At 32.3% G+C, this 22,665-nt stretch overlaps 2 protein-coding genes across 3 annotated transcripts; one reads left to right on the plus strand and one right to left on the minus strand.

Moving 5' to 3' along the window:
* Positions 1-1,615: 1,615 nt before the first annotated feature.
* LOC133816877 (serine carboxypeptidase-like 51) lies at positions 1,616-9,177 on the plus strand. Its single transcript, XM_062249198.1, has 13 exons — positions 1,616-1,832; positions 1,971-2,065; positions 2,294-2,401; positions 2,487-2,727; positions 2,843-2,886; positions 2,993-3,060; positions 3,160-3,265; positions 3,393-3,595; positions 3,681-3,750; positions 4,700-4,750; positions 5,409-5,461; positions 5,937-6,069; positions 8,803-9,177. The coding sequence occupies exons 1-13, from the start codon at positions 1,703-1,705 to the stop codon at positions 8,866-8,868; spliced, it is 1,368 nt and encodes a 455-aa protein (XP_062105182.1). The 5' UTR covers positions 1,616-1,702; the 3' UTR covers positions 8,869-9,177.
* A 207-nt stretch (positions 9,178-9,384) lies between these two features.
* On the minus strand, positions 9,385-22,018 carry LOC133816878 (uncharacterized). 2 transcript variants are annotated; one of them, XM_062249199.1, is made up of 25 exons: positions 21,613-22,018; positions 19,655-19,822; positions 18,796-18,870; positions 18,068-18,146; positions 17,886-17,950; positions 17,680-17,769; positions 17,422-17,511; positions 17,193-17,279; positions 16,993-17,076; positions 16,692-16,811; positions 16,228-16,256; positions 15,968-16,100; positions 14,711-15,280; positions 13,886-14,424; positions 13,712-13,775; positions 13,482-13,584; positions 13,125-13,294; positions 12,372-12,497; positions 11,510-11,580; positions 11,231-11,293; positions 10,659-10,731; positions 10,256-10,375; positions 10,090-10,167; positions 9,918-9,968; positions 9,385-9,827 (listed from the first exon to the last, which is right to left on the minus strand). In XM_062249199.1, the coding sequence occupies exons 1-25, from the start codon at positions 21,835-21,837 to the stop codon at positions 9,726-9,728; spliced, it is 3,375 nt and encodes a 1,124-aa protein (XP_062105183.1). In that variant the 5' UTR covers positions 21,838-22,018; the 3' UTR covers positions 9,385-9,725. The 2 variants fall into 2 exon arrangements, with proteins under 2 accessions (XP_062105183.1, XP_062105184.1); XM_062249200.1 differs by lacking the exons at positions 19,655-19,822; positions 21,613-22,018 and having other exon boundaries at positions 17,886-17,945; positions 18,796-18,837.
* Between the last annotated feature and the right edge of the window lie 647 nt (positions 22,019-22,665).

Here is a 22,665-nt window from a genome sequence, read left to right on the forward strand (position 1 = left end):
AGGGTTCTATTTTAATCATTTTATAAAACATAGGGTCCAAAAAGTAATTTGTCAAAACACAGGATCCAAACAGGTAATGGAACAAAACACATGGTCCAAAAAGGTATAAACCCTATTAAATTTGTTCCTTCTATATTTTTTTTTGTTTATACATTTTTAGACCTCATTACTTATTTGGACTCTGTGTTTTGAAAAATTATTTTTTGGATCTTGTGTTTTGTAAAATTGTTCAAATAGGCCTATAAACCTGATTTTGATGAACAAAAAATTGAATATAACAACACAGTTCTTAGGCAAAATGACTGTATTTTTGTTCTAAGTTATTAGTTTGATAAATTATTGTGATTTTAGTTCAAAAAACTTTGATCAAAATCGGATTTAGAGACCTATTTAAACTATTTTAGAAAATACAAGGTCCAAATAAATAATTAGACAAAACACAGAGTTTAAAAATGTATAATTTTTTTTTTTTTATGTCAAGTAAAATTTTATTGTTCTAATTAATATATGGTAATCATTTTGCAGGCCATTGTCATTTACATATATGTGTGTGTATATATATATATATATATTGAGATGAACATTGTCTCTTATATATATATTGTTAGTATCGAAACACTTCCAAATACAAAAACAAAATTTTGCCTAATATTTTATAGCTTATTCACATCAATATATATTTATATATAATGTCTATGTAGGTATAATATAAATAAATATGAATCAATTTATTTATAGATTAATTACAATTTTCAACTTAAATTTCTTTTTGTATAGATAACAATAATATTCTAGATTACCTATGCATTCTTTATTTATTTGTAACACATTAAAAATAATTAATTTTATTAGAAGAAAATTAATTTTTACTTTTTTTCCCCTAAAAGACACAATATAGATTGTGTTAATTTAACCCAAAAAATAGAGACTTTAGTATAAGAAAGACTTTGCTATAACTAAAATAATTTTTACAGGAATCATAGATAAGATTTCAATACACAATAAAAAACAGTGATATAAGTTTTCAGACTATCAAATTATTCTTTTCAATTTTTTCAGTAATATGAAAACTGTGAATTCTTGGTTTCAACTAAAATATACTTAATTATATTTGTAGTTGTATATACATAGGGCAACTAATATCATTTGCATGAATTTATAATCAATCATTTTTTAAAACAATAATCTTAAAGGATAATATTTTACATATATTGTTTTTTTGAATGGATATATAATCAATAATTTTGAACAATATAACTAATAATTAATATATAGTACTGTACTACACAATATATATCACCTTTAAATTTAATGCTTTTTAAAATACTAATAGTATTTCCATTAATAAACCAATATAATTAGGTTAAATTTAATGCAACTAATTAACAAGTAGTTAAAAGAAAACAGTCATTTGTGATAATTATTTATTTATAGCAATTTAAAAATTAAGTATTAAAAGAAAAAAAAATCCAGTACACCTCATTCCATGGTATATAATATGCTCCTCTCCTATGTTACTCTGTTACTTTGTAACGTAAAAAAAGGTTTAAGCCTTCTTGTAGTTTCAGTAACAGAGTACACACATATACATACATATATATGTGTATATATATAGATATAGATACATAGTTTTGTTAGTAACAGCAAAAAGCTCATAGGTGGTTGTCATTTTCTCTGGTTTTGTCATCTTTTTGGATCAAAAATGGAGAAGATGTTAGCTTTTGTAGTGATGTTTAGTCTCTGCTTTCTTCCACTCATTCATGGCGGAAGAAAAATTCCGACGAGAACCCAAGACGATTCTGAGGAGTGGGGTTATGTTGAAGTCAGACCCAGTAAGCCATTTTTTCTTTCAAAGTCGTTTCATTTTTTACTCTTTTCTTCATTTTCTTTTCTGGGTCAGAAAAAGTGGACTTTTATTTTTTTTTTTGGTTCCTTTTGATAATTGAATTGCGTGTTAATAATTTTCTCAGAAGCCCACATGTTCTGGTGGCTTTACAAGAGTCCCTATAGAGTTGAGGATCCCTCCAAGCCTTGGCCTATTGTTCTCTGGCTTCAAGGTGGACCTGTAAGATCTCACATATCAAATATATATAAGAATGTTTGTGATGTGTTTGTATATATGTATGTGTGTATTAAATGCTTCATTTATGATATCTTTTTCACCATCTAAGCCATATGTATCTGAATCTGTTAGTGTCTCGAGAAAAGAGTTTCATCTGTATTGGATGCTTCAGTTTTGAATACCCATATTAGCATGTGAATCTGTTTCTTTGTTTGTTTCTCGAGAAAAAAGGGAGCTTCAGGAGTTGGGATTGGGAATTTTGAAGAGGTTGGGCCATTAGACACAAACTTGAAGGCAAGGAATTCGACTTGGCTACAAAAAGCAGATCTCTTATTCGTTGTAAGTGAGATTTTGGTTTAAGTTACTATGAAAATTAGTATTGAAATATGAATTTTAATTCTTTTTTTTTTGGTGTGATATTTAGGACAATCCAGTTGGAACAGGTTACAGTTTTGTGGAGGACAGAAAGCTGTTTGTGAAAAATGATGTAGAAGCAGGAGATGATCTAACCACATTGTTGGAGAAGCTCTTTAATGGAAATGAGAAGCTTCAAAAGAGTCCTCTTTTCATTGTGGCTGAATCTTATGGAGGCAAATTTGCAGTTACTCTTGCCTTGTCTGCTCTAAAAGCCATTGAAGCTGGGAAATTGAAACTTAAACTTGGAGGCAAAATTCAATTCTCATAATCAATCTTTACCAAGAATCTACACTACATTATTCGTGTTTTGTGAGTTGTACGAAATAGTTTATATTTATGCTGGGGTTCAAATTCAATGTGCAGGAGTTGCATTGGGAGACAGTTGGATATCTCCTGAAGATTTTGTGGTAAAGTTGTGATCTGAATTTTCCATGAAAATGTTTGTCTTTTCTTTTTTGATTTTACACTGGGAATATTTCAAGTCCTCTCAATGTGCTTTGATGAAAACTACAGTTTTCTTGGGGTCCTCTTCTCAAAGATGTCTCAAGGCTTGATGACAATGGATTGAAACTGTCAGAAAGGTATGCTTTTTCCTTGAACAGAAATCAAAACTAGAAAACAAAAATTGAATTTGGAAAAGATTTTCAGATATCTAACAAAAACCCCAATTTACAAAACAGTTTATCTGAGAAGATTAAGCAACAAATTCAGCAGGGTCAGTATGAGGAAGCAACTGATTCATGGAGTTCACTTGAAGGGGTTATAAGCTCTAACAGCAATGGAGTGGTACTGAAATCTGTTTAGATTTTCTTTCCCACTATATTTATGGTTTACTATTAAGTAGTTGACAATATAAATGTGAATCATTTGTATGACATTATGACATGACCTCATTTTTCTCTATAATTTTCAGGACTTTTATAACTTTCTATTGGATTCAGGAATGGACATAGTCTCATCCTCAACAGCACTTGAATTGTCGAAAGAGATTGCAACCAAGAGATACTCAAGATATCTTGGCGTATTGAGATCTACACCTGGTGGTGATGATGATCTTGGTGATTTGATGAATGGTGCCATTAAAAAGAAGCTTAGGATTATCCCAGAAAATGTAACGTGAGTATTTGTACTTTAATTTATCTTTTTTAAAATTATAGAAGAGTACAAAAGTTGAGATAAGAAAATTGTGATTGGTTGACAGGTGGGGAGGACAATCTGATGGTGTATTTGTGGCTCTGCAAGGAGATTTCATGAGACCAAGGATTGATGAGGTAATTTTGCAAAGTTTGTAAAAGCTATGAAATTATATAAATATATATATATATAAGACAAATTTTATAAAGAGGCTATCGGTAAAGCTTTCAGTGTTTCTCGACTCGTAAACAGTTTTTTGTTTGATTTTTTGTTATGATTGTGTATATTGTAGCTATTTAGAGTATTCTGCAAATTTTCAAAAAAATTCGAATTGTTTTCAGTACCGAAAATTAGGTTCAAACATGTTATTTTCTACACATATAAAAAAAATTATTCATGCGTGCAACATGTTTGAACCTAGTTTTCGGTACTGTAAACTATTCGGAATTTTTTGAAAATTTGCTGGATGCTCTAAATAGCTACGATATACATAGTCATAAAAAAAAATTGTACCGAAAACTATTCACAGATTGTAAATACTGAGAGCGCAGGACTTAAAGTGAAACTCGAATTCTACTTTATATATATATTGGTGGGAAAGAGGAAGAATTATATCACTCATGGGCCAAAATTTCAAATAGACTTTTAATACAGATTGACTTGCTGGCCACCAAATGAGAAGAGAATAATTGAAAGTAAATCCTACTTTTTTCTTTCTTCTTCTATTGATATTATTAGTCATTTTATTGGAAAGAAACCAAAAAAGAAAAAGATAGTATATTGCAATGTTACTATCTTCTAATCATTTTGGTTCACATGAAACTTTATTATCTAGCTAGCTTAATTATGTTTTATACTTTTCTTTTCCTTTTTTTAAAAAGGAGTTTTATACCTTCCTTACTATTTAGGCCCCTACTGACCTGTTTCCCAACCATTTTAGCTCACATGATTCCGACCTGTTTCCCAACCATTTTAGCTCACATGATTCCGTACTCTGTTTAGCTAATTATGTTGTCTAGTTGTCTTCCACACTTTCCTATTTTCCAATTTTTGTATTAAATTTTAAGCTGATTCTCTTTCACACAGGTCGACCAACTCCTTGCCAAAGGGGTCAATGTGACTATATACAATGGACAAGTAAGTTATTTTCTTAGGTTTTTTCACTATATCTATGGATGACTTAGTTGAATATAGATGACCCCACGAACGATAAGTTGATTGGTTAGTCTTTAGAAAGTGGGTTGAATCCATTTGGACCATCCCACTTGTGATGTTACCATTTTTGGATTTGATCCAAACCATATAAAAAAAAAATTGTAACCAAACAGGGGAGTTTGATTTGGATAATAGGAAATAAAAAAGGTGACAGAGTGTATTCAAATATTTTTATGATTGTAAATCATAGGGAAAAACTCTTGGTGAAGGACAAGACTATTTCGGATTAGGTGGCTCTTCTTTATTGGGTCTTGTACTCAAAATGTCATTATACACTCATTTTTTTGAGCACATGGTCCAATAAGAAAAATACACCTAAGTCCGGTTGACACGTGTTCATGCTATGTAGAAGTGGGTACAGGTTTAACTCTAACGAGGGATGTTAAATTTAAGTGTATAAAATAATTCACTTTACCTTTAAAATATATGTGGGGTTCACGAAAATTATTAATTTTAATCCTTAAAAATTTGAAGCAAACATGATAAGTGTTTTAGATTTACATTCTCATCTTCACTTTACCCCGTACCAAACAGCCCTGATGGCTTTTACTTGTGAGATAATTTTGGTCGGTGATTGCAGCTTGATCTCATTTGTGCAACCAAGGGGACGGAAGCTTGGGTTAAGAAGCTCAAGTATTCCCTCTTTCTCTCTCTCTCTCTCTATATATATTTATAGGAAAAATCTATTGTCTCCATGGGCGGAGCCGATGGGGCTCTTGTGTATTCTTGATTCGTGAATAGTGTTCGGTGTAATTTTTTTTATGACCGTGTATATTGTAGTAATTTAGAGCATCATGCAAATAATTTATAATGTCGAAAACTAATTTCAAACTAGATTGTTGCATGCGTGACTAATTTTTTTATGCGCGTGAGAATCAATATGTTTGAACTTAGTTTTCGGTATTGGAAATTATTCGAAATTTTTTGAAAATTTACAGGATGCTCTAAATAACTACAATCTAAATAACTACAATATACATAGTTATAAAAATATCGCATCGAAAATTGTTCACAGAGTCGTCGGGAACATAAAAAAGAGCCAAAAAGCATATTCCCCCTATATTTATATGTGTTAGTGGTTTGTTGCTAAATATATTCAACTTTTTAGGTGGGAAGGACTCCAAACATTCTTGAGCAAGGATAGAACTCCTCTCTATTGTGGCAAAGCAGGACCCACCAAAGGGTTTATTTCATCATACAAAAACTTCCACTTCTATTGGATACTTGGAGCAGGTCACTTTGTAAGTCAACTTTCCATCACAATACCACTCAACAAATATTATTTTTCTTCTTATCCACTATACTTAAACCTTTTAACCCTTACAAGCCAAGGAACAAAAAGAAAGAAAAGGACTTTGAACTATCTTGACAACCATTTGAATCATTTATGACTAGAAAACAAAATAGTTGAGATGTCTTTCATGGTGTGAATTTATGTTTGGAAACAGTCATTCTAAAAAAAAAACATAACATATTTCAGTTTACTTGTGGAATAACTCAGAGATATAGCAAATCCTGAAAGCAGTCTAGATTATAGGACTTTTAAGAGAAATACCTTCAGAATTTTTTTTACAATCAAGTCCTTCCTTTTTCTTTCTAAAGAAATTCCAAGTTTTTTAATGGATAAATTTTACTTTTTTCTACAAATTATATACCCCTATATATTTTTACACAATATATTATATTAAAAAATTGAAAAATACTCATTCAAGATATCATATGATAAGAGATTGCAACATTTCACCTGACTTTTTTCTAAGGTAATTTTCATTTTATAGAGAGGAGGAAACAAAAAAGGGAGAGTAGTACAGGCTCATCAGTATTATATATATATATATATAGCTTGTTGTACCTTTGAATCCCAAAATAGGTTAGAAGGATCTGTTTATAGCAATTGAGTGTCTGTAACCAATCTACCCCACAATAAGATGAAAACAACAAACAATAATGCAACCATGAGGTACCTCTACTAAAAGTCCTCTCCCATGCATGGAAAGACTGTCACAAAAATATCTCAATGTGAGTTCATATGTTCTCTTAGAACACTCATAGTAGCTCCTTTAAAAGATCTACTACATTAAAAATTTAAAGAAACTTAATTAAATTCACCTCTTTTAAACCTATTCTTTATTTTGCATCTTCTCTACACATAGAATTTTTAGAGCTTCTTTAAACATTTTCCTTCATTTTTTATTCACTTTTCTTTCTCGTTTTCTAGATCTATTAGTTTTTTATTATTTTATTTAATAAAAATATTTAAAGATATAATATTTAAATCATTTAAAGAAATTTATAGAGAAACTGATGTATACAAGGTACATAAAATAGAGAATTTTTTATAATTATAGAGAAAATTATTAAAATTATCATGCAATAGTTCTTTTAAACTAATTATCTAAATAGTTTTTTTATATTTTTTATTTTCTTCACTGTAAATTTTGATGTAAATAAAATAAATGATGTTGGAAAGAATAAGGATATATTTTGAAGAATATAGTAGAGAAATGTTGGAGTCTTAGTCTCCCCACCACCTTCAAATCAAACAATAATTAGTATTATTTAATCAACACACTACAATATTTTAGGGAGAAAATAAAGATAAGAGAGGGTAGAACTTACTGGGGGAACTCTTTATGTAGAACCTAAAATAGATGGTAATGAATAAGAAACTTGTTGAGACTGCCTACTATACATTATATAAGTGGTATTTATTGAATATGAAAGTAATGATGTACTGTCACATGTACAATAATAGTTAGTCTTATCACCAAGTATCTTAAAATACAACAATACAATGCTAAATTTATCAGTAATCCTCGGTGCCTTTCATTTCATCACAAATGCAATTACCACAACCATATATATATATAGGACAATTTTTTTTATAGAGTTTTACTTTAAGTCCTATCGGTAGGACTATCAGTATTTTTGATTTTTGAACAGTTGTTGGTGTAATTTTTTTTATGACCGTGTATATTGTAGCTATTTAGAGCATCAGTGCGATTTTCAGAAAATTCCGAATAGTTTACAATACCAAAAATTTGGTTCAAATATGTTGTTGCACACGTGACTAATTTTTGTTATGCGCGTGGAAATTAATATGTTTGAACCAAGTTTTCAGTATTATAAACTACTCGGAATTTTTTGAAAATTTACAGAATGCTCTAAATAGCTATAATATACACGACTATAAAAAAATATTACCCCGAAAATTTTTCAAGAGTCGATAAATATTAAGAGTAAGTATTAAAAGTGAAACCCGATAAAAAAATCCACATATTTATATATATATATATACCGAACACTACAAAAACAACTAGCCATTATAAAAAACAAACTACAGTAATACCATCAATGGTGGAATTTAAAAATTGTAAATTTTTTGTCACCTTTATCAATTATTGTTTCTTCAAGACCATGGTGCACATATATTTATGACCAATGACCAAGCCAGGGTGATGAAATATCTCTACATAGGTAAGGCCCACACTCTCACTCACTCTGTTTAGGAGTGGAGTGGCCTATGGGCTAGGCTACAGCCCATATTCTATAAATATTATATGACTTGCATGCATTATGCATTGGTGATAAGTGTCAGTGATAATTATATGTGAGAGAGAGTAGTGATGAGGTATGCATATGCAGGGTCTAATCTCATTCTCAGGCATTGATTAAGAAAGTACAGCAGACTAGTCCAATAAAAGAAAAGACTTGACTGATTCACTGTCCAATCTACTCTACTCTACTATTACTATTACTATTACCACTCGTGTGGACAGTGTCCAAAATTATTTAATGTCAGTCAGACTCAGAATCTTAACTCGCTGCACTTCATGTTGTCATAAGGATCAAATATATTGAATATGGATCATGGCATGGCAATCTCTCACTTTTTTTCTTTCTTCTTGGTATTATGATGGGGTTCATATCTTCGTTTGAATTTAATGTTTTTTGTTTTGACTATGTCTCTACAGGTGCCTGTGGATCAACCCTGTGTAGCTTTAGACATGTTGAGTCACATTACAAACTCTCCAAGGTAGATATCATTCTAAAACAGTCAAAAGAAATGGGACATTTGAAAGGGATTGGTGAGAAGATAGGTACAAAGGCAGAGCTGCAATCACAGCAATAATGTGGAGAGAGAATTCATAAATAAAATTTAAAACAAAAAAAGGAAAACCATAAGAGTATATATACTTTACTTTTTCAGTTGAACCAATTATTGATGAAATGATAGAAAGAAGAAGCAGAGATCTTTTACTATTTTCCAATACTATCAATTTGTGATGACCCATTTAACTTTGTAATCATAATTATCATTATAATTCAGTATTTAATTCTCTCTACAATGCAAACTATTGGTAATGAATTTGAATGTTGTTTCATTTTAACACAACATTTTCTATGGAAGAAAACATTCCAAAGTAGCAAGTTCTTGATTGAACAGTGATCAAATTTTGAAAATATTAATTGATTCAGAAATTGGAGATTATGTATACGACAGTCGAAAGAGATAAAAAAAAAGTTCATCTTGCCGTGCAAACTGAACTTGAATGGATTTATGAAATTATTTTCACTATTTTTCTCATCAGATATACTCCATTATTTTGGTAGTGCTTTTCTTTAATTCAAAATTACATCCGATGCTTCACTCGAGGAGGACCATATATTACATTCTGGGGAGAAATATACAACCTTGAAATCATATTCTACAGAGTTGAGGGAAATCAAAATACCCATCAAATATACAAACCTCGAAAAAGATAAAAATGAAAGTAAACAAATCGAAACAAAGAGGTCGAAAGAATGGAAAGCAGGAGCACAATGTGAGACTACTTTGTATGGTTGAAACCTTGCATAGTTATATCATCAGTCAGAAGCCATATCCGATCACAGCTCACTCGATCCTTTCTAATATTTCCAACCTGGTTTTTCTCTTCCAACCTTTCATTGTGGCAACAAGGTTGACCAGTCCTATAATTTGGTTTTTTGTGTATTCCTACATATATAAAAGAAAATTACAAATCATATCAGGTTGATGAAAAGAGTTCAACGGTAAGCATTTGCAACCATGGGATTTCTTTCTTACCGGGTGGGCTCGTGACCAGTGCACATATTCAGTTTCGGGAAGGTAGTACGCCTGTTTTAGAAGTTGAAAGAGAAGCAATCATCAAAATTACCACATCCAACAAAGTGACGTGTGCTTGAAAATAATCATATAAGATTTGGTACTTTATACTACTCTATACTTGTGAGGTTACCTTAATAAAGGTTTCGACTATATGGAACTTGGGCTTCACATTTACCGGGACAATATGTTGCAGTCCGTTGATCAAGACCTGAAAGGAATAGAACAAAACTAAGAAGCTTAAGATTGTATTGAAACAAGATGCAAGGAACTCGAAAAGATGTGCTTCCATAAATGACCTGAAGATCCAATGACATTAGAGCCCGTCCTTCATCAGTACATCTCTTCACGCGTGATAGACCTTCAACTAGTGTTTCAGCGATTATTTCAATTCCATATTCTGAAAGGAGGTCTTGAAGCTACACTTGCAGAAACAGTTATTCCATTAGAACCTTCTTGACAAAGCATCACTACAGCGCTTTTGTATAGAGATAAAATAGTTGTTCAGAGACATTTGAAAACCATTAAAAAATAGGGGTGAAAAAAAGACAAGCCAAGGGAGATTACTGAACATGTCACATCAAGGATAGTGGCTTAATAAGTTGGGACATAACATACACCACAAGTGTACCAACTTGAGAAGCCATTTTAAGAAAACTTGTGTATCAATGACAGGCCAATCTATTCAGTATAAAGTATTACCTCCTTGCGAATTCCACCATGAGTGAGCCTAGTCTTATAGTGCTTAAACTCTCCCAACAACAAATCAACATACCTATTTAATCAAAAACTAATGTCAGACTACTTGAAAAATTGTGCATACATATACAGATAAATTCAGGAGCACATATTCTTAAAAAAAATGTAAAGGTTGCAGGTTGAAATAATTTATAAATAATTGCACTCAAAGTTCACATTGTATAAATTATAATCCAGCTCTTATTCACAGTTGCAGGTAGGGAAGGAAAAGAAAGCAAAAAAGAGAGAGAGAGAGAGAGATAGAACAGAGCACCCCTGAAAAGTTTCAGACCATTTCACAACTGCAGCAGTCTAGCTTAAATGACTACGATGCATCTTTGAATATTGAAGGCAAACTCGAGATACAAAGTATAGAACCATCATTTGATGAAGACTTGGAGAGGAATATAATATGTTTTATCAAGAAAATATCTCTGACCAAATGTTACAGGGAACATACTGAATCTAGGTTTATGGATAATAACATTCAGCAAAATAGTTAACTTAAAAGTTAGGGACTTTGAAGGGAAACTAACCCATTATGCTCAAGCCCAAGCTCTTTTACTTCCCACTTTGCATTAGAAATCCGATCGACATATCTGCAATGTCATTAATAAAAAGAATTTGCTATTAACAGGATAAGTGGCTAACTGCCCTAATAGCAGCTCAAAGCACCCGCACCCACCATAGAGGGCAAGACTTTAAATCTACTTTCTTTCTTTTTTTTTAATTTTTGTATTCTTTTACTTTGCTACTTAAATTCAAGAGAGAGGGAAAAAGAAAAAGGAAAACTGAGATCTGCTTTCAAGTTTTACCCATTAATATGAAGCAATAGTCTTGCAGTTGTCTTGTGGATGTGCTCTATAAGATCAGGTACAGCATCCACCTGACATAACAAACAGCAGAATACATTTCATCTCAATAAAATAGTCTACAAATGTTTTTTCCAAAGTCTTTCAGTCTAGTTATGAAAGCCATTGAGAGAGATTAAATAAAACAAAAGGCTCACTAAATTGGAGGTAGAAACCATAACAGGCCAATGAAGTAGTTTAGTGCAACTACTAACTAATTTTAATAAAAAAAACCCAAGAAGATTATATATTTTTTTTTTAAAAAGCCAAGAAGATTATATATTGGGGGAGCTTTTTCTTTCCTAGGGCACTTTTCTAAAAAAATCACAGCAATAAAATCATGACTATAATTTGAATGCAATTATAACTGAAGATAATTGTGCAATTGCTAAAGATAGATTAGAAAAGTATCAGCATGGTGATTTTAAGGGAGTATGACTGCATCCATCACTCTATAAAAATCTAGAAAGATTATACTCTAGAAGTTAAAAATATCGGTAAAACATTTTTCACAACACCAGTAAGTTCTTTTTGATTTATGGGCTGCGCAAGAGGCAGCCTACATGAAGCCTTGTAAATCCTAACCCCGGTGAGGCTCAGATAACATTACTACAAAAGGGACTTCTCAAGTTGGAACAAAATGTAGCAATTTAGTTATGGTGGTTTGCTTGCCCTCCTTTTCTTGATGAATTTTTATTAATCAATCATGGTGTCATCACTCGTTTCTTATAAATAAGCATATAAAGTAGGAACAAAATGAAAGTAATGTTTTCAGTAATTTCTAATTAACTCGAGTGATTGAAAAGATGACAAAAAAAAAACATACCAAATTTGTGTAGAAATCTTCAACAACAGCAGTATTACTTTGAAGAAACATCGACTGGAGATGGGTTTTAGATCTATGCAACATTCGAGCAATAAGAGATATGGTGTCAGCACCTGCACATCTTTCCTGCATTGTAACAATGATGTCCTTTATAGGCCCATTTAAACTGCTTATAATCTTGTGCTTATATTAACCTGAAGAAAGCACAATTTTGCAGTAACATGCACATGAATTTATTTTGACTTTGGTGACTACATTTTATCATCAATTTTCTGTTTTTTATTGTGTTTTTGAAAGCAAGAAATCTAGTTAAAAACTTGAGCGACAAAGTATATTCTAATGACAGATTTGTCTTGTACAATACTTATTCTTGCTCTTAAGGGAATCTTGTTCTCCAAAAGATAGAGACCAAAGGGATGGCTTACAATTAGTAAGCCCTTTCTAATGGCACAATAGAATAAGCAACATGAATTAATTTATAGATTATGTAATAATTTGGGGCATGTACAACATACCAAACTCTAACTACATTATCTCAAAATTTCACATAATTACAAGCAATCAATATAGCTCATTAAAGGTCACCATTGAACCACACATATGACGGGCATTGACTCTAAATACCATAACTGCAGTCTTAAATCTAATGAGCAAGAGTATATGAAAAAATCTTAAAATTTATTAAAAATACCAACACTGTATTGATAATGAAAATGTCTACTTGACAATGTATTATATTATAAGCTTGTGTACCTTGAGACCAAAAGATATTCCTGGTGCATGACCGAAATTTGAATTTGGGTGACTTGGTGTGACATCCGCATGTGCAAATGATGTAGTCAGAGATGTTTGTGTAGAGGATGACGGTTTTATCCACTGGTCACAATCCTGTGTTATTCTAGATAATGCCATCTTTAGTCGACCTGGATAACACAAGATAAGATCTTTCAGTGTGACTTGCATCAGACTAAAAATAGCCATACTGCACAGATAAATTGATGTCTAAGAAGTAAGCTTGCAAAAGAAACTAAAAACTGAAGCTGGGCAAGACTAAACAAGCAGCATTATGTTTGTGTAAAAAATAGCAAAAGAAGAGACAAAATCACTTACTGCTAATGAAGTCAACCGAACCTTTTCCACCTGAATTATTGCTCTGTTGACCAAATGTTTCAAATACAAAATGAAAAAATAACTCGAACAACTGGCATATCCCCTGCAGCAATATACTAAATCAGGAAAATTTTTAGAGAAAATTGAAAAAGACTTGTAACCTATCAGTAAGCATTGGATTAACTAAGTACATGTAAGCCATAAAGGCTTTCTTTGAAGTAGGTACTTACCTTGAAGAACTCAACATTGATTATTTTTAACTTCTGCATAAGCCTTGCATACTTATCCATGGATCTGATAGATAAATGTACTAGATCATTATATTAAAAAAAAAAAACCAGAAACTCATCTTTGATACATAAATAGAGGCAATTTTCTCCAAAATATATAAAACATCATCTCACCGAAGAACACAAATAGATGATCCTGTTTGGGCTACACACTCATCATCCTTCAAACTTGAATGACTTCTTCGAACTTTAGGCTTAGAAATTCTACTTGGGAGTTGACTATCCTCATCGATAAAGTCTGCAAGAAGATCTTCATTTTCTTCTTCTAAAATAGAATTAGTACCATTCAATTGACTTGAGTCACTCTTTCGTGGAGATATCTTCTCATCATAAAGACTATCATTTACATGTCCACCAAGTTCACTACAGGCTGCTCCATTAAATTGGTTGGAATGACCTTCTTTGGAAGTATGCACTAGTTTAGTAAAAAATGGATTTCCATTTATTGCCCAGTGAGAAAATCCGCTCTTATTCGACCCAGTATCTACTGATTTCACAGACTTGTCAAAAATAACTCTGGAATGACTGGAGTTGCCATCAGACGTAGCAAGTAGAGGTGCTCCGTCACCAACAAGCCCAGCAAAGCTGATTGCCTGCACTGTATCTGGTGGCATTACAAGCCAATTTTCTCTCTCCAAAACCATTTTAAGTGCCTGAATTTAGAATATATGTAAATCATGTGAACAAATCATCATATGATAAATAATAATTGTTGGAAATTATTGAAATCAGAAATACACAAATACTTCAATGTCTTGCAGATTGAGAAAAAAAACAAAAGATAAACTGTGGTAATTTTCAATTCTGAACAATTAAAATTATATAGAAATTCAATGATCCAGCCCGAACTCTATCCTATCATGAGACCTGTACACATAGCATGCAAGTAACATAATAAATGTTGCATGGTACAAGTATTAACAAGAAAAGTCAACTTACATGTATATTCTGCCGGTGAAATGCTATGAAATAATTATCACACACAATTTTCAGCTTTTGTCTAAACTCAACTGCTTCAACTCCACAAAATGCTTCCCCAGCCAAGATGAAGACATTGAGATCTTCATAATTTTTCAAGAATTGGTGAATACTAGCAGAAGAAACAGCAGAAGAAGAAAGCAGGACAGATATTCGACTAGTTGTGAGTTGCCAAAGATTCTTGCGTCCTCTTTGAAGGGTTTGTGAAACAAACCCTGTAGCATCTTTTCGGAGATAATACCACGGAGATCCACTGGTTGATGCTGCCCCATCATCCTTTGTAGCTTCATAAACTGAGTCATTTGAACTTGTATGCATGGAACTTGTAGACTGAGCATCCTCAGATAAAGATTTGACTCCTGTAGCTTCTACTGCAGAAGATGAACCAGAAACTCTATCTACAGATTGATCAAGAGAGCCATTAAATTTAGAGGAATTTCCAGAAGCTGACTCCATTTTCTGGAGCTCTCCTGCATTCCTAGAATTATCATTATCCCTTGGCACACTATTTGAAGTTTGACTGGCTGTATCCTGGAACACAAATGTAAAGGCTTCTCACTCACATAATTAGGGAGAAACAACCCAACAATCAGAACAAAAAATTAAAAAAAAAAAAAAAAAGAGTACTATGAGAGAGAGGTTAGCATGACAACACAACAAACATCAACCACCCAAATGACTAGACTATGAAAGGAGGGTGCCAAAGTGGTTATAACTTATAAACCACCAATCAATTCCATACTTGGTCAATGAGGGATTTAACAATACACCTCTCTTTAGAACCGATGTACACACGGTGACCCGATCTGAGCTTTTCCCAAGTCGCCATTTTCGCGGCATGGGTCCTACTAGAGAGTACTGGCTTTGATACTATTTATTACAACCACTTGAGTATAACTCACTTCCAAAAAACTAGCTTATGAGAAGATATTGCCCAAGTGATTATAAACAACCAACCAATCTCATACTTAAGATACAATTTCCGAGGAGAAGAAATTCATCAAAGCCAAATTGCGAAGGTGAAAACTACAGTAAAGACTGTTTCTGTTTTTTCATTAAGCAATGGTTAAACCATGGGTATAGATAAAAGGAAAAGGACTATATGCAAGGGGGACATGACCCCAGAATTAGAAATATCAATTTTCCTAGCCAAAATGTAGGCACTGAATCTCATTTAATCACCAATACAAGTGAGTAATAACAAGATAAAAATTCTACCTTATTCTCCAGCTGAAAACCCATAATTTCATTGTAGGAGCACATCAGCCTGAAAAGGACAGCTAGCGTTCTCAACAAACTCTGCCTAAACTTAGATTCAGGTATCCGAAGGCAAAGATCACTATATGTGAGTCTGGAGAGAAGAAGAAAAACATCAGGAAGCAAATCAGAAGCAGGAGTCATTATTAACACATACTCCTGCAAGAAAATATATGTTTATACATATAAATAGAGAGCAAGAGAAGAAATTCAAAACCTACCTATTATTTTGTTTATGTACTTCATGATCCTGTAAGATAAAAAGCAATAAGAAGATAAGTATATTAAGGGAAACAGAGTATAGCTAAATTATAAATTATCGACACCATTTAAAAGTGAATATCAGTTGTCTTCCATTGTCAAAAGGTTCAGGCAAGTTTGTTGGTTTGCTGTTTTGGCTGTTTGTTATTTCAATCCTGATTTCTACGAGTGCAAGATCTTTTTCATCTTATTTTCTTTTATCTTTTCATTAAGTATGATTTGTTTTTTGGTTCCTAAACCCCCTCTTTTCCACCAACAAAAATGTATACAAGTGCTGCTCTCCATATCTTTCCCTTTTCTGATCTATATCTGCCAGATAAATGAAATGGGGCATCTGGGCATGCTACATTAGATATTAAACAGGGAAAAGAAAAAAGCTAAAGCTATTGCATAAATCTTCTCCAGTAAATAGTAGCAAGCACACCTCCTGCACAGTATCCTTCAATACAGAGTGGGTTTCTGAAAGAACTTCCTGCAAAAAGAAGCTCTGTATCTTCTCAGCAAGACCAGAGATATCACCAATAAGAGCATAAGCATCAATCACCTGTTTAGCATGTTAATAATATTAACTTATCAAATATTTCAAGAAACGCATATTTCAGAATGTAATGACATAGCTAAATATTAACGGGTTATATATGAATATGCTTGAAAGGAGAAATTCACAATTAAAGCTTCCTTTTTCTAGAAGGAAAAATAGTTAGTTTCAGAAACAAAATACTTACAGTAATATAGCTCTGTTCATTAAACTCCTGGCACACTCCTAACAAAAGTGAATCCAAGTTTTGAAGAGTTCTCCCCAGCCAACCCTGGATTAAAACAATATAACTATTAAAACTCAACTTATGATTAGAAATTTGTAAGAATATAGTGAAGGAAACATGAACCACGATGAACTTGTTCATAATAATAGTGTAATATCCACCTCTACTCCACGGCTCATCTCTTGTACTGCTGAAAGCTCAGAGAAACTATCTAAGAGTTGCAAATACTCCGATAGAACCTGAAAAGCCTGTAAAATGACAAACATTAGCCCAATTATTTTTTAGAAAACACATAAATGATAAATATTGAGACTTCAATGTGACCACAAAAATGAACTAGAGTATTGAGGCTTGTAGACCATAAAATGCAACTGAAAAGTCAATTCTCACCTTGCAGTAATTTCCTTCCTCAACAAGTGATTCAAGTGCTGCTTGCATGTCCAATGCATGGCGAAGCTCAGTTAGAACAGGAACTATGTCCTAAGATTTACAGAAATTCAAAGTTTTACATTTCTGAAACAACTACTCTTTCTACAAAGACTGACATCCTAGGAGATAGTCATGATTTTCTAGGAAAACAAAATTTGAAGTCAAATTTTAGGGTAGGTTTGTCACTGACTGCTACCGTCTATAGGGAGAGGAATATACCAGAAACGCTTGCTTCTTTTTGGAATGGGAATTTACAATGAGATCTCTTGAAACCTCATTGACAGATGAGTTAAGATGTCTTCTTCCATTCTGTAAATATATACATATATGGAAACTATTAATAATGACACACCCAGCAAAGCAATCATAGTTTTTAACTATATAAAGTTCATCACGTACGGATGAAAAATCACACTAGGACTTACCATGCAGATGACATTCGCAACCTTTAAGTCTTTCTCCACTTCCCTAACCAAATTCATACCCTTCACTGGCCAAAAGTAAGTATCAACATCTCATTTGAAACTTAATCTTCTATATAAATTTATCATAGTACCAAACTTGTGGGAAAATGGTGATCAAATGTAGGAAAATACAAAAGACTTACCCATTACTTCATGATGCTCCATAACTTGTCGAGACAACCGCTCTGATACTCTATCCAGTTGTGCTAATCTTAGAGTAGCCTATGAAAAGTTTCATATAAAATAAAATCAAATGCTTTAATACCACAAATGTATTTGACTATAATAATACATTCAAATCCATGAACACAAAGAGCATTATTGACAAACTTGAAACACTCAAAGATCAAAAAATATGTTGATACTTCATTTGAAAACAAACATATTGTTTATGGAACTACTTCATTTGTTTTGTTATTTTCTTTTTTTGGACAAGAAACAAAACAAGAAGAATGTCAAGAAATAGGTTGATAAGATCTCCTGAGAATAAAAAATACAAAATAAAGCTAATATAGAAAAGAAAAAAAAAAGTATAAGACAACCAACAATTTCAAGGTACCCACCTCAACCATTACATCAAATGAGATCTTTACATAATCATTCAAAGGTTTATAGGTGACAAACTTTAAAGATAAAGTCCTCAGGCGACAACGAAAAAGGCATCCCACAATCACTCTTTTTTTTTAAAGTAAAAAATTAGTAAACATCAAAGACTTACAAATACAAAGTTAAGCATAACAGGAAACATATAGATTTAGTTTCCAGAGACATACAACTAGAAAAAGTAAATTTATAAGGAAGAGAAAACCAATAAATGCTTTGTGACTATTAAGTAATATAAATATATGTAGAGAGAGGAATTGAAATGTACCTGTTTCTCAAAGTACTCTAGCTCATTTTCTTCAGACGGAACATTCTCTAGAATATGTCTTATGGGATCAAACTCCTGTTTGTATGTATTTACAAGAGCATCTCATTTAAAACTTACAATAAAAAAGAAATTAAAATATGACTGCACAAATAGTCCAAACACTCTAAACAACAAGCATGGAAACTTGGGAATAGTTTATTATTTTTGTCTGGCTACATGGGAATAGTTTCTTTTGCCATCTTTGTAGTATGTGGGTGTACATGTTCCTATAATGAATCATAATAGGTGATGATGAAGAAAGGAGAGATACAGAGAGGGAGTTATACTATTTGCCCCATACTATCACAACACAATTTTTTTTAAACTGGACTTCACCCCTAACACTACAACATTTGAGAAAATGAAAACTATAACAATTGCTATTTTGGTTCTTGGGAGGGACTCAAATCTCAGACCTTGTGGGAGAAAGCCACATGTCTGACCGTTTGAGCTACCTTTCTAGGGTCTCAATAGTGTAGATTTGCAAAACACAGCACAGCATTAGCATATATCTGCTAAGGTTGAATTAGCATCAACAGAAAGGCTGCATGTGTTAGACAGAGGGGGGAAATCTGACACTACACAACAAGTAATCACTAATTATCACTTTACAAAAGACAGTAAAGGTTGTACTTAGGGTATCTGAAATTCTTATATACATAGGAAATATAAGCTCGTATCGTGAATAAACTTTTGTAGCCTATGACCAGTTCTTGATATTAAAATATGGCTATCCAATGATAAGTATATCAGATAACCAAATCAGTATCAAAACACAATCAATCCAACATGATATACAGTGATTTTATGAAAGTAGCACCTCTTCATAGAAGTCTTCTTCTAGTTCTGCCACTACTTGACTCTGACGTCTGCTGCCATATATAGAGCTTAGTTCTTCAGAGCTTGATGACAGGCTATATCTTTGATGTGGGGGCAGACCTGCAAGGGCACGAGCAACAGCTGCAGCAGCCGCAGCTCGTTGTGGAACCTGCACAGAGAGAGGAATAGAGAACATGCACAGACAAGTTTAAACTCTTAGAATAAATGAGTAAGTAATTGTCAAATGTATCAGCCTAGGTGATTGTATACATGACATGATTTGCAATACATGTGTATCTTGACATAAATACAAATTATATAATTTATCATAGAGACGATTTCCATACTATCTCAATATTTAATAAAATGCTTTTGAGAAAAAAATGTGGTAACACTACCACTTATGACCACAGGTCCAAACATAAGCTCCGTAATTGTCCATGCAATGCAGGTTTAAGTTTTTCTTTTATGTTATGTGATGTTTCCTTTTAATTTGCAGAATAAAAAAACTTCATTATTTATGTAATAAAACATATTCTACAATTTTGCTCTCCATATATTTCTACTTTCATTATCTTCCTTTAATAATAATATCTGTTTCTAAAAAAATGGTGAGAACCCGGGCAAGGAGCACCTCAACAATAATTTTAAAATGTATAAGAAACGATAAGTTGTATAATAATATAAAAGATGAAAAGATAGCAGCTTAAATTACAATAAATGGTGTCAATCATTAATCAGCATAAAAAAAGAAAAAGACCCAAACATCCACACAATATTTCACTCTCTCCCAAATGGAAAATAAAAAAAATACTATCTTCCACATCTTGGAAAATCCTATTGTTTCTTTCCAACCATAAGGCCCGAAAAATGGGGAAATTACTGTGGGTTAACTCACAATTATTTTGTCAATCGTGGACAAAAAGTTGTGAGTAATGTTACTATAAGAAATTAAAATAAAAGAACATGTAGGGAAAGGCATATATTTCCCTAATTCCAAAAGACTCCAGTGTTTGTTCCAACCAATTCCCAGGAGAGTGCACAAATCCTCTTAATTTTGAGCCAAAACCATTATATTAAGATGATATTTTAAAAAAATTCTTAATTATCAGAATGAAATTGCAATACCTAAATATATTAACTATAGGATACCTTGTTCTCAGCTAATTTAATTTATAAACTACTCATAAGTAATTACATTAATTGTGCCTTAGTTGATTAAAAATATAAAAAGGATTACGCTTCAGTAGTGAGTTCTAACCTATTGCAGTTAGCAGATAATACACCAGCAAACTAATCCTAATAAATGAAGGTTTCCTGAGAAAAAAAAGTTAATTAAAAAAAAAAAACCGTGGGGGAATGCAACATTGCAAAAAAATGAGAAACTAAAACAGAACCATTCTAGCCTCTTTCTCAATATATTGTTTTATTACTTTTACTCATTCCATCCACAAAGCATCTCTCATAGAATTTCAGTAACTCAGCAGTATGTTGATTCAGTTTTTTACTCTTTTGAACATAGCCCTACTGTATTATGACCAAACCAAGAGTTCTCTCAGTAAACCATGACTCAAAACGAAATTGGAGCCACGATACTAGGCAACTGCAACATTAAATATGGGTTCAGTAAATAATAAATATACCTTGTTGGGCTCATTTTCTATAAGAATTTCAAGACCTGGTTTAACAGCACTATGGTAGTGACAGTATCAACTTGATATACAACATTAAGTGCATTTCCAGCAGCTTAATTAAAAAAGGTCCCATGAAAAAGCATAGTTAAATTCAAAAGGTTCATTTCAAGATTTCGTTCAACGTTATTCTCAATTCCTTAACAAGCCATGCCTAAAACAGTTTGATCATCAAACTACAGAAACTCAATTAACAAGATTCAAGAGAAAGAATGATAAACATAAATATTTATGACACATTGCGTAAATTTGATGAGAATCAGTATACCTCAGGGCGATCAGAAGTAGAAGGAAGAAGACCAAGCGATCTAGCAGACCTAACGGAGCTCAAAAGCTTCTCCCCAACCTTAGATAAATCCATTCCACCGCCTTGCGACAACAGAAACGGAACCAAAAAGAAAACCCTAGAGCTCTCAAAGCCCTCACTCAAATCGCCATTGAACAAAAAGGGATTACCCAAAACACTACCGAACGGGAACAAATTGGGCTGCATTTCAACTCCAACCGCCGAGATCAAACCCTGCAAAGTCCATTTCAGGGAGGTACAGAATCTAGTTGGCGGAGATCTAACAATGGAGTTTTTCTTCCTCTTCTTCTTTGGCTTCGATGGAGTTTTGGGATTTGTAGACTTTTGTAGCTCAGCCTTGACCTCACTATCTCTCTCTCTCAACTGTTAGAAACTACTATTTACGAATTATCTGTATTTATGTGTATAATGTAAAAATAATAAATCATAAATTTCTCTCTAAGCTAAAATTAGGTGTAGTTTAATTCTCACCTAACTTTATAAATATGGGATGTTAATATAAGATTTTTCTTATCCCTTTCTTATTTTTGGTTCTTGAAGTATTTTCGGTGTAAATTTGTTTAATGATTGTGTATATTGTGTAGTTATTTAGGGTATTTTGTAAATTTTTAGAAAATTTTGAATAATTTGTTAGGCTGAAAACTATGTTCAAATAGGCTAATTTCTACGTGCATAAAAAAAAACTATCATATGTGTAACAAATTTTTTATTATTGTTTTCGACACGGTAAATTATTCGAAATTTCTTGAAAATATACAGGATATTCTAAATAATTATAATATATATGGCTATAAAAAAAATTATACTAAAAATACTTTTATGAGTTGAAAATAGAAGGAGATGCACCGATGAATATGAGATTAAAAAGTATAGCTATAACTCATATATTTATAGGATACATCTCATGTGCATACCCTAAAGTGTATGTATCAGTGCATCCCCTTCTCTTTTGGGCTCGTGAAGTATTTTTGGTACAATTTTTTTTATGACTGTGTATATTGTAATTATTTAGAG

This window comes from Humulus lupulus, chromosome 2 (assembly GCF_963169125.1).
Source record: "Humulus lupulus chromosome 2, drHumLupu1.1, whole genome shotgun sequence".
Lineage (NCBI taxonomy): Eukaryota > Viridiplantae > Streptophyta > Magnoliopsida > Rosales > Cannabaceae > Humulus > Humulus lupulus.